General features: G+C 38.2%; 2 protein-coding genes across 2 annotated transcripts; one reads left to right on the plus strand and one right to left on the minus strand.

The window, feature by feature from the left end:
• Window positions 1-3,075: 3,075 nt before the first annotated feature.
• On the minus strand, window positions 3,076-7,204 carry LOC132845845 (holocytochrome c-type synthase). Its single transcript, XM_060870165.1, has 7 exons — window positions 7,079-7,204; window positions 6,453-6,576; window positions 6,223-6,371; window positions 5,982-6,130; window positions 4,441-4,560; window positions 3,915-4,001; window positions 3,076-3,783 (listed from the first exon to the last, which is right to left on the minus strand). Exons 1-7 carry the CDS (start codon window positions 7,124-7,126, stop codon window positions 3,585-3,587), a joined length of 876 nt encoding a protein of 291 aa, XP_060726148.1. The 5' UTR covers window positions 7,127-7,204; the 3' UTR covers window positions 3,076-3,584.
• Window positions 7,205-7,757: 553 nt separating this feature from the next.
• On the plus strand, window positions 7,758-18,368 carry LOC132845843 (mannan-binding lectin serine protease 2-like). Its single transcript, XM_060870163.1, has 9 exons — window positions 7,758-7,913; window positions 8,668-8,863; window positions 9,921-10,101; window positions 10,840-10,962; window positions 11,615-11,749; window positions 11,857-11,928; window positions 12,032-12,249; window positions 17,466-17,668; window positions 17,999-18,368. The coding sequence occupies exons 1-9, from the start codon at window positions 7,900-7,902 to the stop codon at window positions 18,363-18,365; spliced, it is 1,509 nt and encodes a 502-aa protein (XP_060726146.1). The 5' UTR covers window positions 7,758-7,899; the 3' UTR covers window positions 18,366-18,368.
• Window positions 18,369-18,855: the final 487 nt, after the last annotated feature.

Genomic DNA, 18,855 nt, shown 5'->3' on the forward strand with positions numbered 1-18,855 from the left:
ACATACGTAGTGCTGCAGAATGTAGGGCAATCAATGGTAGCTGTTAGAAGCAAATAAAGCATAGATCGGTACAAACACGCAGATTTGTGTGTAGTACAGATATACCACACAAAATGAATTGTTTTTCTCTAAAGGGACATTAAATATATAACATTGCAGTGTTGCGGCTTTGGTAATGTGCCTGAAATCAGTTAAAAAGAAAAATGGCAGAAAATTAAAGCTGTATAAACCCAGTACAGTGCTGTTTTGGTTACAGTACCTTGTGCATCTTGACAGCATCTTGTGTTAACACAGAGATCACGTGCAATTACAACTGAACAAAATATTAATCACTGGAGAGTTTGTAATTGGATAGAGAGTAAATATACTCACTTTTACTGTATGTGTGTAATGTGTGAAATCTGACATGCATGTAGCCAATGAGAGAGTGGTATTTATGACACCTTTTCTGGACCCATTTAGAGAAAAGACACAAGATCCTTCACTTCTCTATTACTACATTAATATTCAGTAGCATCACAGGCAGCATATTATAATCTCTTCACCAAAACAGATATTACTATTTCATCCCTAAAGATGTCTCAAATCCTCAAATTAAACCAAAGGCAGCTTGCAAGTATTTTTCCTCTGCATTGTAAAGTGACAGACCTCTAAAAGCTGCCTCCGTTAACTAAATGGTGAATTATTTAAATAATGGAAATATCCTTTATTTTTACATTCTGCACATTTACTCATTGCGTCAAGGGTTTTTGATACACATTTGCAGCCTATGTTAAAGAAGTGAGAGATGCTAATCATTTGCATTTTATAGAACTTCAACTGTTCTCTGATAACATACCTGCAAACTCACAAGAGGTGAAAAAGGTGACAAGGTTCGAGAAGAACTTAAAATGAAGCACTCTGACACAAACATAAAGGGAAAAGACAACATTTGCTTTAAGTGAAAAAAGCACTTTTACCAAAATTTCTTGGAAATAATTTTTCTCTGTACAATTTGAGTGCCTTGGAACCAGGGGCGGTTCTAGACCTTTTTAGGGTGGCTCCAGCCCCCTGTCTGTCATCTCAGCCACCCTAAAACTATAAGTATAATTTTTACTTTCATAAATAAACAATAAAAATTACGTTAAAATGCAGGACATGTCGTGGATGGGAAAGAAAATTATTTATCAGTTTGATCCAAGAGCGATTTTTTTACTTTGCTTTTACGCGCGTGCGTTGTAGTCTTTCAAAAGTGCGTTATTTGAACGGAGAAGCACAGGTACGCGCAGCGTGCACGCGCAGTCAGAGCTGGATGCGTTTATCTATAATGTTAATCGCCGCAAAGACGGCAACCAAAAGCAGTGAAATTTCACTATTCTTATTACCAGAGTTGTCATATAATAAATAATATAAATATATTTATGTATATTAAATAATATAATTATTACTTAATAATTATAAAACTATAATTTAATAATTATAACAACTAAAAACTCTTCGGATCTACACGATTCACACAAATGACATATTTTGATTAAAAAGGGCGAATTTCGCCGAAAAGCGACTAGTTTGCAGGTATGTGATAAGCTTATGACAAAAATATCCCTTGTTGTCATGAGTTTTCTCGCTGTAATAACGTGTCTCTTACAGTGTTCAAGCTCGATGATATTCTTAGACCCTGACCTGTTGAACTAGCATGAGGATATATTTTTGATGATAGCACTTCTTTGATGGTAGATGTGGCTGTGTATAAGAGCCTGTGATAAATGCTGTAAATGTAAAAGTAAATGCAAATGTGTACAGATGGTCGCTATAGAAGTCTGTACTCTTCTCCCTGGGTAAATCTAAAGTGTAGGCTATTGTAGGTCATGTATGAACATTGCTGAACAAGATAGTCGGCTGTTCAAAAGGCTTGTTAAAAATATACCTTCTGTGTACGTTCATGTGCTATTGCCATGAACTGTTATATGAGCAAAATGATGGTATGCGTTCTTTGGACTGTATTATGCACAGGTTCAGATTAATACAGCTAGATAACATATATAAATAAAATATATGCATGCATAATTACCTGCTACAATCTTCCTAAAACAAACTACCTATATCTCACACACAAGTTAATTAGAGTTGTGACAAAGCCTTGTTATTGTACTTGGTACAGCACACCATCTTTTAGTATGTAAATAAGACCAGGCTAGAGAGCTTTGGTCAGGGCGAGGGGTGCAGGGAATCAGCCCGGCAATCTGAATTGCCACAGGCTGTTTGTATATCTGCTCTCTGCTCTACACCACGGGTCTTTGGTTCTCAGCCAAGCAGCATTCCTGCTGGAAATGAACATGCACATATCTGAGCGAGCACATGCATCCCTGTAGCCTTCAGAGGGAAGAAAACTGTTTAACTGCATTGTGTAGCATAATCAGAAAAGCAGCAGCAGAACCTCAAAACAATCAAAACAAAATCTTCCTGAAACTTTATTGAGTTGGAGATGTTCAGTTCGCCCAAACTCTACAGCTTAAAAGTGTTAAAAGACTCGAGGCTTTCTTATGTTGTGAGGAAGAACTTGCACAAAGTCCACAAATACCTGATACTATTTCATCCTCTAAACTCAGTTCAAAGTCAGCAAGAATTTTTTTCCAAAAACATCTATTTTTGTGGAGAATGAACAGCTCGCCATTGATAAATGTAGTCAGAATGGCCAGATTATGACCTGTACACTGATCTCGATACACAGGAAACCTCCGAAAATGCTCCTTTTCTGTTTTTCTAGCTCTCTCTACTTTGCTCAGTTTATTTAGTGTCCCAATAACGTTCACATACACACTGTAAGCTGTGTGCTTCAAAAACATGACACTAACTTCTAAACAAAGAACCTTAAATGACCTACGCGTCTAAAACATAGAGGACAATGGTGTGAAAATATGGCCATCTAGTGGCTGGATAAAGAAATCACATCAGGTTGATATAACAGGCTCAATGTTTGGAATGAGATACAAACCAGATATGATACAGTGTAAAAATGTAAAATAAACTAATTTCTTGAGAAGCTTCTTAAGATTGACAAGTCATTTTTGAAGATTTTGAAGCATAACAAATGAGTTGGTTTGTAATCCAGTTACGTTTTTAATCGGTTTTAAAAAATCCAGAAATAAAAGTGGCCTAGATCACCACACTCATATGGACAGCATAATTTAATTAAATACACTAGCCTTTAAAAATACGCACAAAAACTCACATCATGTATATCACTAATTGAAAATCAATTCAAAAGCATTTGTTAAAGAAGAAGGTCACAAACAGAAAGAGTAGCAGCACCACAATATGAAAGAAAATCCCTGGCAGATTTTGTTATTGCAAATTATTTTAAACCTGCATTAAACTTTATGGTATTTTGCTTTACACACGTGTTTAACTAATAAACCAAATGGGTATAATAATTATAACAGTGTACATAATCTGGGGTGAGATATCTCAATCACATCTGCATACACAAGCCTTTATCATCTTGTATCGTTATCAGTTTTGCGGAATACATTTACATATGTCTACATCAACATTCAGATTGTATTTACATATAGGAGAAATGTCCATATGAGCTTTTCAGGAGTTTAAGATGTCCAACGCCACCAGGCCACCTTTACTCTGTCCCACACTGCTTGAAGAGAGTCAACTGCGGGACGCACGTCCAAGATAGAGAATTGATAGGTGTTTGTGTCGAGGTCTCCTTCATAATAATCAATCACATACCGGACTTCCTTTCCACAACGATCCACTATCCAGTCGTGGCGGTCGAAGGGTAGTTCATATCTAAACACAATAAAAGGTTTACAGAAACACAGCTCAAATTAAAAAAAAAAAATTGAAAAAAATGGTAAGAATACACTGTTGAGAGGAATGTTAGCTTAGCTTATCAATTTTATCATGATATAACTTCATACCCCATCCAGTGGCGTATCCTTGCTCTGGGTGAATACTCTTTTGCTTTACCTCCAAACCGTTTCAAAGATGGGCCACATGGACATTCACTATAAACCAGAAAAAAACGTTTTAAATGTGTTCTTAAAATAATTCATTAATGAAAATAATAAGCATTAGACTTCAGTAGAACCAGTAAAATGCTACAACTTCAATATTACACCTGTACATTCATGCAATTCTTGACCCTGTGGCAGCAATGCATTCCATCATGTAAATGATGATCAAGAGTCATAATTAATGCTGGTGGAAATGCCATGTTGATGAGAGAGCTCAGAAGACAATGTCAAGATTGGTTTAGATGTCAGGAAGTCTGTAGTAACCATGCTTTAGAACTGTGGTGAGCAGGAAAGCATCGCAGAACACACAACATTTAACACTGGAAATTAGCTCTTGTGATAAGGATGTGTTCCTAATAAAGTGGACAGCAAGTGGTGTACTACTACAAAGGTTATTGTTATTATTAAATTATTAAAACAGTTTACTCACCTCATATGTAGAGCCTCCCACTTCAGGATCTCCTCCCAGGCCTGTTCATTGTTGCGGTTATGGATTTTGATAATGTTTGTCATGTCATCTGGGGAAAGACTCTCATCCTTCCAACGCCACCTATACAAACAGATCATTATTTCTTTGCTTCTTGTATGTTAAAGTCTTTTGTTTCTTTTTTTTTCAGCTTTTTAGAAGCTGAATTTACCATCAATGGCAAAAAGAAAGAACATCTCTGTAGTTAGGCAAGAGGATTCAATACACTTATTTATTTTTATGTAATAAGCAGTATATTTAGTCAAGGTGATCACTTGTAGTACTAAAAGTCTACTGAAATACAATGAAAATTCAGCCATCAGCTATATTACTCTAACCACAGAGACGAAACTGACATTTACTTGCTCACGTTTTCCATACACTATGTGGAGTTAGTTAATTTGTGGTAATGTGGAGAGGAATCAAATCATCATCATTGACTGCTAGCTCTGTGACAACAAGCTATAAAATTGTCAAATTAACCCATGCTAATACTTACAATCAACATATAATTCACTGGAGCACATTAAAAAGCCAAACGTAATTTTTTTTTCTTGCCAAGCTTCAACACCACTCACTACCCAAAATGGTAAATAAGCTGCTTGCCACCACGTGACTGTACGCAGACAATTTAGTGGGCAGTATCTTTCAAACCAGACATAATAAACCTGCTGCTTCTGCACACTGTACTACCAAACACTGCTGATCAGTGTTGTTTTGTTAAACATGAGAGCTGATGGGAGAGCATCAGTGGAGTCCACGATCACATCATGTAATGATTCCCAGTACAAGTACTACAAGTACTAAAAGTCAATGCTGGAAATTATTGGCAAGAAAGGGAACTGTCTAAGGCCAAGTCTTAACCTCCTGACTGAAGAAACCAGGTTTTGGTGTGAATTTACAAAGTACTTAACTGAACTCATAATCCCAAAAAAAAATAACAGCCCCAGGAATCACTAAATGAACATCTGACCATTACACAATATCCAATATAGTTTCAATGAGTGGTGCAATTTGGAGGATGAAAATTCCTGAGAAACTATACTTAAGTGAAAGAATAGACAAAAACTTACAAAGAAAAAAAAATTACATTAAAAATGTCAAATATTCAGCCACAAATGAAGGTGAAAGGCAAAAAGCGTTTACTTGTGGAAGTGCAAGTATTTATAAATGCAAAAGAATTGTTTTAAGATAGATTTGTTTTCATGTGAACAGTAATCTAAATCTGTTAGGAGATGATTTTTATTTTAAATCAAGTCATAAAGTAGTATAAAGATTATAGACACAAAGTATATAGACACAAAGTATTAAAGATTATAGACACAAAGTACTATTCTTCAAGTATACCACCAGTGGTTAAGGACACAAGTTCTCATGACAGCAAGTTCTGCAGAAAGAGGAACAAATCCTCTGTGTTGAACAATCAGTTCACATTAAGGAAAGCCAAGCTACAGCAATACTGAATATGTGCATGTGTTTATTTAACCTGCAATAAAACAACTTACCCCTTTCTCAACATGGCATTCCAGAACATTTGCTCCGAGGGATATACCCAGTTTTTATCTGTTCCAAATCTAGGAATTCTGGACTCTTCTCTGTTAACTGGCAAAGAGAAAGGCTGGCCAGGAGCTGGCTGTTGGTTTGGTGGTGGCATCTAAATAAAACACACACAAGATGGCCAGTTTTTACATCATTTTAGAAGTGAACAAGCACAAGCATCGTATCTGGAAGTGATGGTTTAAGTACCATGTTTGTTGGATCAATGTCAGACACTCCTTTTGCAGCCTTCATGGGGCACCCTACAAAGTCGTAGGCCTTCTCCTGGTGCGCTGGACCTGCTGGAGCTGTGGGCTGAGACACAGCCTGATGCATGGGGCACTCAGATGGAGGAGAATCTTGAATTGTAAACATGTTTCATGTGAAAGAAATGTTTTACAATTACTAATTATTAAGTTATAAGTTTTAATTAGACCTACTTTCCTGTTGTGCCTGGTGCATAGGACATCCCTGTGGAGGGACACTGCTGCCTAAGTGAGCCTCTGCTTGTACAGTGGCAGCAGGACTGGACACTGAGCCACCCATCCTGAAGTCTTCTCTCGTCTGTGAAAGAAAGATCAGCAAACTGATAATAACACAATCCACGAAGAGCATTAGACTGCCAAACAACAGGACAGGACAGGACAGGAAGACAGATAGAACTGTATTGTCATTGCATAGTACAGGTACACAGCAATATATGTGTGTGTGTGTGTGTGTGTGTGTGTGTGTGTGTGTGTGTGTGTGTGTGTGTCTGTCTGTCTCTGTGTGTCTGTCTGTCTCTGTGTGTGTGTGTGTCTCTGTGTGTGTGTGTGTATAATTCAACTAACTAAACAACACCTGAGTAAAATCAGTATAGTAACAGAGAACATTATGGAGACATTTTACATAACAAACGAAACAATAAGATGTTCATTAGCAAAGACAGCTAACATAATGTACAATGGGTTATAAATATACACATTATTTATACTAATGCTTCACACTAATATGAGCTAGATAACTCTATCCGTCCCACATGTGCTCAACATGTCTGAACGCCACATAATACACACAAAAGTTTTACCTGCTCACACGATTCAATCCCCAATGTCAATGTGCAGCAACACAACATGCACAGACCCACAATCCTTTACTGCTTCTTCGTCTAATCCAGTTTTAACACTTCAACTGTTATTACCGCCACCTATAGGAGACACGGTGTAACTTTAGGGGACACACACAGACTCGGAGAAAAAAGACGGAATTCACTAAAATCCGGGGGTTTCGTTACCACGACGTAAAGTGGGCGTGTTTCCGGAGGTCTTGGAAAAACGCCCTCTTTCAAAAAAAAGAGCATACTACGAAGGGCAAAACAGTCATATAGGTAGATTTATTTTAGAAAACAAATAAACAACCAAAAACTACGGTTAGGGTTAGGGTTAGATTATCAAATAGGCCACGCCCACCCGATGACGCAATATCTGTTACGCTGTTCTGAAATCCCTGGAAATAAGTGCATCCCCAGAGAAGACAGTCTTATCCCTGCTCTCTGACCTAGCAAACACACACACACACACACACACACACACACACACACACACACACACACACACACACACACACACACACACACACAGACGACACACACAGACAAGACACACACAAACACACACACACACACACACAGAGACACAGACAAGACGCACATACAAACACACAGACACAGACACATACACACAGACAAAACACACACAGACAGACACACACACACAACTGAGCACAAAAGCAATGTAAACACAAGTTAATCGATTTTAGTGACACATTAACACGACTAAACATAAATAAAGGGAGATTAAGTTAAGTTCATTCAGTATCTGCTCAGAAGATTGAAATTTATAACCAGTCATGATAATTCTCAGGTATGTAGTTTTAAATAATAGTAGTATTACTGTAGTATTTAAATAGTTTTTAAATAATATGTAAATACAAAAATGTTACCTTCTGGTTAGATTTACTATATTAATCATCGTACTAGAAATTATACATTGAGGTTTTCTTTTTTAATAGATAGTGGTGGGTTAATTTTAATATTAGTTACAGGACTCATTTTGTTGTGTGTTTTTCCTCCCTGTTCTAAGCTTAATATCCACTTACAATTATGTTTACACTATAAGCAGACATCCAGAGCAGTATCCTTACAGCAGCAGTTTATAGTCTCCAACAAAAACATCTCATGCTAGTTAAACAGGTCAGGGTCTCAGATTCAATATGCTTGTTGATCTAAAACCTTTTGAGAAATGTTTTGAGAATTTTGGGTGAAGGCAGTAAATGACTCAGCTATTCCAACCCAGTCTTACGGCAGTTCATGACATAGGCTATTCAAACAAACAGGGGAAGTACATTCTTCCCCCGAGTGCCATAACAGAAGAGACTTAAATGATGTCTTGTATCTTGAGGGATGGTTGATTCTCTCCTGTTCCCACCTCGCACCCAGTGTTCCTGGGATATGCTTTGAATCCACAGTGACCCTGAAAAGAATTAAGTGGCTACTGAAGATGAATGAATGAATGAATGAATGAATGATGTTTTTAATCACTTTCCATGATGTTTAATTGTAAAATCTGTGAGGTCTAACTGATAAACTAGTAAATAATTTTTCAATATTCACTTCAGTGTGTGTGTGCTACTGCTGCCACTGGTATGTTCACAACCACAGGGCTGGTTAAGCTCTCCTGATCATCCTTTGGAATACCCCAGCAACAGCACAAAGAACTGGACCCTATGTGCTTCTCCAGGCTTTGCAGTATCTCTGACTCTCATTCACCTGGACCTGGAGAACAGTGCAGAGTGTGAACATGATGCTCTCAAGGTCAGTTATTGTGTGTGTACTATGAGACTGGAAATGAAACAGCCAAAGCTGAACACAAAGTGCTGTACATCATAAAATACAGATAACAAAATAATTGAATAGTAACAAAATAAAATAATAACAGCAATAATTCACAATTAAACAAAAAACAGGGAGTAGAAATGCGTTTTCAACCGGTTTTTAAATAAGGAAACAGTTGGTGCCTGTCTGATGTACAGAGGCAAGTTGTTTCATAACCTAGGAGCAGCACCAGAGACGGCACGGACTCCTCTAAGCTTCCTCTTTGTCCCTTTGGTGTCAGAAAGCTATTGATCAGCTGACCTAAGCGAACAGGCAGGACTGTAGGGGTGAAGCAGTTCTGTAAGGTACTGTATGTCAGGGTCTGATCATTTAAGGATTTAAAAACAAATAAAAGCACTTTAAACTGAACCATATAATACACTGACAGCCAGTGAAGTGAGGTCAAAATTGGTGTTATATTGTCATATTTCCTTGAAAAATGTCAAAAGATGCAGCATTTTGGACTAATTGAAGGCAAGGGAATACTGGCTAAGACCAATATTGTGTGCAGTTATAGACCAATATAGACAGCAGTTAAGTTATATTATTATTATTTACTTTTTTGGCAATCAGAAGTACTCCTACTTTCATTTAAATCATGTAATTACCTGAATCTTGCAAACTACATTGCTGTTTTGCACACCACATTTTAATACGCTTTCTAACTGCTGCTACTACAGTGTATATATGTTTACTCTTTGTTTTACTGCTTTGTTAGAATCCTTTTTTTTGCACAGTGTACAGTATCATATACTTCATGCACACTGGTCAGTACTATTTTGTATTTTGTGTGTTTGGCCTGTAGTGTTTTGTATTGCATGTTTATATTGCCTTTTGTCTCGCACTGTTTGCACTAGGTTGCACATGATGCACTTTATGTGGCCAGGACATGTTACTGGAGAAGCGTTGTTTCATTTCTCAATGTACTGCGTCAGCTATATGTGGTTGAAATGACAATAACAGCTTCTTGACTTAACATCAGTTTTCAATTCTTCAGATATTCACTGGCAACAATCTAAACAAGACTCTGTGTGGCAGCATGTCCTTTACTGAGATGCAGTCTTCTATCAATCCTCATCTTCACTCTGCTTCTGGAGGTTGTTTATACATTTATTTCCATTCAGATGACTCACACCCACAGGTTCATACTGGATTCAATGCCTTCTACCAAACACAAGGTAAACATTTCAGTATTTAGGAATATGAGACAAATAATAGACATAGATAAATATAAATACATGTGTCATCATGTTTCATGACATGGATAAAATGCTTGAGCAGGTCCAGGTGACATTTATATCAGGGGTTCATTATTGGGGCAAGGATAGTAGGAAGTTCAGACTTCTCAACTGGCCAGTATTTCAAGAAGAACTCAAATCTGTTGACGATGAAAGCCATAACATACGAGTTTCATCATTTTCATCCTAATAAAACCAGTCAGTGAACCCTTGTATTCTGAACAAGGATTTCATTATGGAAGAACTCATGTTTTATTACAGGACAAAAGAGATCAGGCAATTAAATTGCAGTGACTCTTCCTTGTAATGGGACAAGTGTACATGGATATGGATATCTACAGTATGCTCCCAAAATCATAACTGGGCCTAGATTTTTTTTAAATTTGTCACTAAATCACAATTTTTACACATTCTTATAAATAATTAACATGGTAATTAAATAATAATCTTCACTAATTGCTTTACCCTGGTCAGCATTGCAGTAGAGTCAGAGCTTATGCTGTTAATCTCTCACAAGAGGAATAATTTTATAGAGCATATATGATAATGACATACAGTGTAACTTTGTGAGACAGGAAGATTTCTGACCTTCAGTCTGTTAAGTAACCCTGTGCCACAGGGGCCTAGGAATATAGCTTGTTTGTTTCTGTCTTTCTGTCCCATGTGCTCTTTATATAGATGTTGATGAATGTGCCAGCAAGAGTAATCCATGCAGTCATTTTTGCTACAATTTTATTGGAGGATTCCGTTGTAGCTGTCCACATGGATATCTTCTTAAACACAACAAAGTGACCTGTGAAGGTAAAACAACAATGACTGCCAGTAAAGGAAGAAATATAAGTAAATGAATAACTGAGCACTGTGACTGTGTGCCAAATTAAATTACTTTAACTGAATTTAAATAGCAGTTGCTCACTACAAAATTCCACCCTGAACCAGTTTTTCTTACCTCATTCCTTGATACCTTTTGGTATATTTTCTCTATTTTCACTGATAATAGATTCCTACAGTACCTAGTAGGAGTCTTTACCTAAAGAACGAAATGCAGCAGCACTTTAGTCCTTTATTCTGTCCACCTCTCTCACTCCTTCACTGGCACACCCTGCTCAAACATGCTAGTCATCTAATAGATTGCACTACTTCTATGTTGGCTTTCTCATTAAAGTGAAAAAATAGTCAAAAATTTTTCTGCGTGAGAAATACGTGTGGCGGGAGAACATGACAAAAGACCGAAATGAGTGACTGTCACTCTCAATGCGTGACACTTGAGACCCCTGATATCACAAATATTTCACTATGAAAATATTTCATGCATTTCCTTTAATTGTGAATATTTCAGAGAATTATCTATCAAATTAAAAAGAGAATAGTTACAAGCCAAAAGATTTTCTGGTATTGAAAACACCTGAATATTCAGTTAATTATTTTGTGTGTGTTTGTTTTTTGTTTCCAGCAATTAAATGTGGGAACCCTAAAACCTTGCTGAATGGACATGTGGAATTTGTTAAAGGTTCTAATAATGAATATTTGTCAGTCATTGAGTTCCACTGCAATAAACCTTATTACACTTCCAAGGGAAAACATTATGGTGAGAAAAATTTGTGTGTGCGTGTGTGTGTGCATGTGTGTGTTGTGTTTATTTTCCTCAAATTATGTAATTATATTCACTTAACTGTTTTTATCATTCCAATACAGGGAACTATACATGTAGTGCTGCACAAACATGGAAGGAAAATGGCAATAATATACTTCCTTCATGTCATTATGGTAGAATATTAATGACAAAATATTTTACTGGAACATTTTAAAGAAAGAAATGGCCATATATGATAAAGTATGTGTGTGTGTGTGTGTGTGTGTGTGTGTTTAGTATGTGGTCAGCAAAAATTAATGTCTCAATACAGCAGAATAATTGGAGGAAAACCGGCTCCTTCTGGCTCCTTTCCCTGGCAAGTCTACCTTTACATTAATACAAACCATCCATACAGAGGAGGGGCATTTATCATTGGAGAAACATGGTTAATGACTGCAGCTCACAATTTGGTTAGAGACCATCTAAAAGGCCCTATAAAAAAGGAAAAAGTGCAGGTATTCCTAAATCAATATACATATACATATACACTGCCTCTAGAATATATTCACTATTGATTATTTCTCTTTTTGTCTCTATTGTGATATCTGACTTTGAGATATACAGCATTTGGTATACATCCTTATCCAAAGCATCTTATAGAAGTGCTTTGAAGTCTCCATCAGTGAATACACCCGGATACTGGTTCACTAGGTCACAGATTAAGAATACCTATTTTCAGTCTAAAAATTCTGGGGAGGTCATATAGCTAAAAAAAAAACTGTTCTGGTATCTATGGGAAGTTCATTACACCACCTTGGTGCTAGAATAGAGAGTCTTTAGAGCGTGCAGGGCAGGGTGTGATACGTGCTTTGAGGTAAATGTGTGGTCCATTTTGTTTTGTTTTTTTTGCTTTGTGTGCAAGTATCAGCAGTTACCAGAAGCCAGTAGTGAGAGCATAGCAATGGGGCAGTGTGGGAGAACTGAAGGTTGGGAAGGTTCAAAACATGTCATGTAGCTGCATTCTGGACCATTTGCATAGATCATATGGTGCTGATAGGCAGATCTTCCAGAGGTTAGTTGCAATAGTCCAGTGTTAAAATGACAGGGGACTGAACAAGCACCTGAGAAGCCTGTGTGGATTGAAATGGACAAATTCATCTTAAACTATTAAAAAGAATTTGACATGAAGGTGTCGGATTAGGACTGTGAGGGGAAAATGACAACTGGTTGTCCAGGGTTACCCCAAGGTTGCCTGCACTGAACAAATGTTAGATTAGCGAGTTGTCCAAGAAGAATGTAAGAGCCTGGCATGGGAACGAATCACCTGGGGTAAGAACCAATTCAGTGTCAGCTGATAGCCTGCCATTGATGATGTACTGAGATCTGAGCAGAAACATGAGTGCCTGGTGGAGGAATGGAGAAAATGAGTTGAGTCTCATTGAGTCTGTAGCAGTGGTATGAAAACCCATGTCAGAATCCCCAAGAATTCACCAAAGAAAATTTACTAAAATTTGCAAAATTATAATGTGCAACTCTCACAAACATGGACAATTTACACTTAAAACGTGATTACTTAATTAAGCAGTTTCCAGATATAATTTTGAGGACATATTTTACCATTTTGCAAATGGTAATGAACAGTTACTTTTATTTGGTCATCTTAAAAATAGAACACAATTCAGTAGTAATTGTGGCATGCAGAAAAGTTTAGACTTGCTTCTATATGTGTCCTCAACCTTTCAGCAGTGTTTGATACGGACAAGACTCTACCTCAGGAGTCTAGGAAAATGTGGATCAGCATGGGAATGGTTTGCTTCCTAGCTGGAAGGTTGCTCATATCAGGTAACATGGAGGTGAGTGACATGTGCTCCACGCAGACCCTCCACTGGTATCCCACAGCGCTCAGTAATTGGTCCTCTCCTTTTCTCCCTGTATACTCACTCTCTTGCGGACGTTATTTCCTCACACAGGTTCTCTTACCACTCCTATGCTGATGATACTCAACTTAACTTCTCCTTCCTGCCCTCAGATACCACAGCTTCTTTTCGGATCTTAGCATGACTGGTAAACATATCATCGTGGATGAAGGCTCATCAGTTGAAGCTCAATCCCAGCAAAACTGAACTGCTGATCATCCCAGGTGATTCATACCCAGGTCATGATCTTGCAATATCCCTGCACAACGATCTGATCTCCCCTTCAGTCACAGCTTAGCATGGTTGGGGTAACCATGGACAATCAACTGTAGTTTTCCTCTGATGTTGCTAATGTGAAACGTTCATGTCGGTTCCTTCTTGGCCATTTTTGTCACAGGCTGCTCAGGTACTTGTTCAGTCTCTTGTCATTTCAAGCCTGGACTACTGCAACTCACTGCTGTCAGGTCTCTGAACGTAATTCGTCCACTGAAAATGATCCAAAATGCAGCCGCACGACTTGTTTTCAACCTACCTAAGTTCTCGCATACCACTACACTGCTGCGCTCCCTTCAATGGCTTCTGGTAGCTGCACGCATCAGATTCAAAACACTGATGCTTGCCTACAAAGCCAAAAATGGACCAGCTCCCACTTTCTTCAAAGCCCTTATCACTCCTTGCACTGCACCTCGCACCCTCAGAGCTACCAGCACAGCTTGGCTGGTTCCACCATCTCTCAGTGTAAGAGGTAGGTGTACAACAAGACTCTTTTCTGTTTACATTTACATTTACATTTACAGCATTTGGCAGACACCCTTATCCAGAGCAAAGTACATAAGTGCTTAAATCTCTAGCATTGCATACAATAATGCTGGCTCACTAAGTTACATACTTAAGATACCATGAGTTTAAAACATTTGTTCAAAGTTACAATGAAAAAAGTGTCAAAGGTTTTTTTTTTTTTTTTTTTTTCAATGCAAAAGATAAGGAAAGAAGTGCTAGTTGAAGTGTTTCCTGAATAAGTAGGTCTTCAACCGCCGCTTGAAAATAGCCAGTGACTCAGCTGTCCGGACATCTAGGGGAAGTTCATTCCACCACCTTGGTGCCAGAACAGAGAAGAGTCTTGTAGTATGCTTGCCTCTTACCCTGAGAGATGGTGGAACCAGTCGAGCAGTGCTGGTAGATGGGAGGGTGTGGGGTGCAGTGCGCGGAGTGATGAGGGCTTTGAGGTAAAAGGGAGCTGGTCCATTTTTGGCTTTGTAGGCCAGCATCGGTGTTTTGAATCTGATGCGTACAGCTACCGGAAGCCAGTGGAGGGATCGCAGCAGCGGGGTGGTATGCGAGAACTTTGGCAGGTTGAAAACAAGCCGGGCAGCTGCATTTTGGATCATTTGCAGAGGACAGATTGCGTTCATAGGTAGACCTGCCAGCGGTGCGTTGCAGTAATCCAGTCTAGAAATGACAAGAGACTGAACAAGTACCTGAGCAGCCTGTGTGGACAAAAATGGCCGAATCCTTCTAATGTTGTAGAGAAGAAACCAACATGAGCGAGTCACATTAGCAACATGAGAGGAAAAGGACAATTGATTATCCATGGTTACCCCAAGGTTGCAAGCTGTGGCTGAAGGGAGATCAGATCATTGTGCAAGGATATAGCAAGATCATGACCTGGGGATGAATCACCTGGGATGAATAGCAGTTCAGTTTTGTTAGGATTGAGCTTTAACTGATGAGCAGTCATCCATGATGAAATGTCTGCCAGACATGCTAAGATCCGGTCAGAAGCTGTGGCATTTGAGGGTGGGAAAGAGAAGATAAGTTGTGTATGATCAGCATAGCAGTGGTAAGAGAACCCATGTGAGGAAATAACTTCACCAAGAGAGTGAGTATACAGGGAGAAAAGAAGAGGACCAAGTACTGAGCCCTGTGGGATGCCAGTGGAGCGTCTGCGTGGAGCAGATGCCACTCCCTTCCATGTTACCTGATATGAGCGTCCTTCCAGGTAGGAAGCAAACCATTCCCAAGCTGATCCGCAAATCCCAAGACTCCTGAGGTTGGATAAGAGAGTCTCGTGGTTGACCGTATCAAACGCTGCTGAAAGGTCAAGGAGGATAAGGACGGATGACAGTTTGGCTGATCTAGCAGCATGTAGTTTCTCAGAGACATCCAAAAGGGCTGTCTCTGTGGAATGAGCTGCTTTAAAGCCAGACTGGTTGGGGTCTTGGAGGTTGTTCTGTGAGAGATAGACAGACAGTTGATTATAGACAATGCGTTCAAGAATTTTTGAAAGAAATGAGAGAAGTGATACCGGTCTGTAGTTACTGATGTCTGATGGATCCAGAGTGGGTTTCTTTAGGATGGGAATAACCCTTGCTCTCTTGAAAGTAGTTGGTACCTGACCAGATGCTATGGATCTATTGATTATAGTGGAAATGAAGGGCAGAAGGTCTTGCGAGATGGTCTGGAGCATAGTGGAAAGGAGTGGATCCAATGGGCAGGTGGTAAGATTGCAAGACTGGATTAGCTGTAAAATCTCTTCTGCTGCTACAGTTGAGAAATGCGACAAAAAAGGTGTAGGGGAATCCATACTCTGAGATATAAGTGCAGTTGGGGCTGACACAGGATCCAGAAGGGAAGAAAGAGTGCCAGAAGCTACAGAAGAAGGGGAGACAGAGTGAAGGTTGCGGCGGGTAAGAGTGAGGGGGTGAGAGGTAGTTTTAGGTAGGGTAGGGAGAGTGATGGTGAAGGATACCAGGTGATGATCAGAGACGTGTAGTGGGGTAGCAGTCACATCTGTAGCTGGAGAAGGACGGGTGAAAACCAGGTCCAGGGCATTGCCTCCTTTGTGTATGGGGATGTAGCTGTTGAGTGTGAGGGTGAATGAGTCGAGAAGAGACAGGAGGGTGTTCTGGCACCAAGGTGGTGGAATGAGCTTCCCCTAGGGGTCTGGACAGCTGAATCAAACAACGGTTGAAGACCTACAAAAAATATATATATATATATATTTGAACAGTGTTTTAGGCTCATGGTATATTAAGTCTGTAACCTAGAAAACCAGAGTTAATCTATTCAGTGCTAGAGACATAAAAGCACATTTATATGTCACTCTGGATTAGAGCATCTTCCAAATGCTGTAAATTGAAATGTAAATGTAAATGAAAAAAGGTCACAGAAAATATTGTACTCATTTGGCCTTAAGAGTTAATTAAGAAGGTAGCAATTCCAGAGCACAATAAAGTCTCTGATTCTTAAAACCTGCTAATTCCTGCCTAAAAATTGTGGCAAATTTATAAAAAGATATCAAATTGCACAATACAGCTAGATAGAACTGCTCTTAAGCAGACCCTCAGAGTCCTCTTGATAATCATTGAAAATCAGTGTCAAGATTTTAAACATGCTTTGCATGCAAGACAAAATAATATCTCAGCAGTAAAGGTGTTCCTCAAAGAAGTGTGAGAAAATTCAGTAAACAAAAATTTGAAAGACTCCTAGTTTTCAAGCTGTAATATATGACAAAGCGGGTATTACAAAGTTCATGAAAATAAAGTAACCCTGTGATCAAGCTTTTGCTTACAACTATATAATCTTCCCATATTTGAAACCTAAATTGTTGTTTTATCTGTATTGTGAAACACTTTTCATTTAACACTGACTTTATCATCTTTATGGATGATTTAACCACACTATAAGGCTAAGTATTTATTTATTTTGTCTGTGTAAATCACTTGTATAAAAAACAGTGTTAACAAATAAAGGAATTTGGTCATTTTGGTTTGTATATAACAAGTAGTAATCAGTAGTTTATTTTTTCTGTGCAGGCATATGCTGGGCATAATAATTTAAATGAAATGGACAAGTATATCACCCTTAATATATCATCAATCCATATACATGAAAACTACACTACAGAATTTGACAACGATATTGCCCTAATTAAGCTCAAGTCACCAATCTCATTCAGTGAGAATATCAGGCCAGTTTGTCTACCACCAAAGCCTGCTGAATGGAAGAAGTACACAGGGTGAGAAACTTTAGTCATATATATCATGTTCAGAATATTATATAAGCCACATAAACCACATGTATTTAAGTGTCATTTCTGCCTGTAAAACATAAATCTATATACAGGGATATAGGATAGGGATATACTTTAAGAGGCTGCTGGCAAATGATATGATTACATGAGTATAGACTGTAATTCTAATCTACTGAGATATCAGGCAGATTAACAGTACTGTCTAACCTTTACTATATGCTAATTAGACTTGGTTAAATGGCTCTAGACATAAGACTTCACTGAGTAAAACTAAAATGCATTGAAATATTTTATATGCATATTTATACACTCTAGGTTGGTATCTGGTTATGGATTAATCGAGACGGGTGGAGGTAAAGCTGCCGATGAACTAATGTATGTTGATGTTCCTTCTGTGGACCAACATACATGTAGAGCATCCTTTGAAAAGGAAAGAAGTATTTACAACCACATTCCCCATGTTACAGACAACATGTTTTGTGCTGGATTGAGTGGGGGGGGGAAGGACTCATGCTTTGGTGATAGTGGGTCGGCCTTTGTTGTACGAAAAAAGGATGTATACTGTGCAGTAGGTATCGTTAGCTGGGGTTTAAATGCCTGTGGCTCTCAAGGCACATATGGAGTGTATACCAAAGTGTCACAGTACCTTGACTGGATAAACAAGACAATGAGTGAAAACTAGTGATTGTTTCCAGTAGTAGTTTGGTTTGTCTACCAATTATAAGCAATTATAGTTTTTGGTTTAATAATTTGAAATGTTATCGAATGTTACAATTTTAGACATGAGACATTATTTTCCAGTAAATCTACTATAAAAACTGAAATCATTTAAATGCATAATATTAAGAATATTTGCATTAATCTTCTAACATCTAGCCAGTAGACTTGATTATATGCCCAGCTCCCAAATGCTGTTTTAAAGAGTATGAATAAACTGTAAGCAAACAAACTGGTGTACACAGTTTATCACTGTGTTTTTATTACTGTAAATTACTGTGATTTTTACATGTATTCCATGTATTAATATAAGTTGATTAATGCACATTTTATGTTACACTCATCAAGCTGAACAAATTATGTTAAAAAAGTGTTACATTCAACAAATAAAGGAGAATATTTAAAAACACTTTTTTAAACCTTTTTTACATAACATCAATTTCAGTAACATAGCA

Source organism: Tachysurus vachellii, chromosome 5 (assembly GCF_030014155.1).
Source record: "Tachysurus vachellii isolate PV-2020 chromosome 5, HZAU_Pvac_v1, whole genome shotgun sequence".
NCBI classification, from domain to species: Eukaryota; Metazoa; Chordata; class Actinopteri; order Siluriformes; family Bagridae; genus Tachysurus; species Tachysurus vachellii.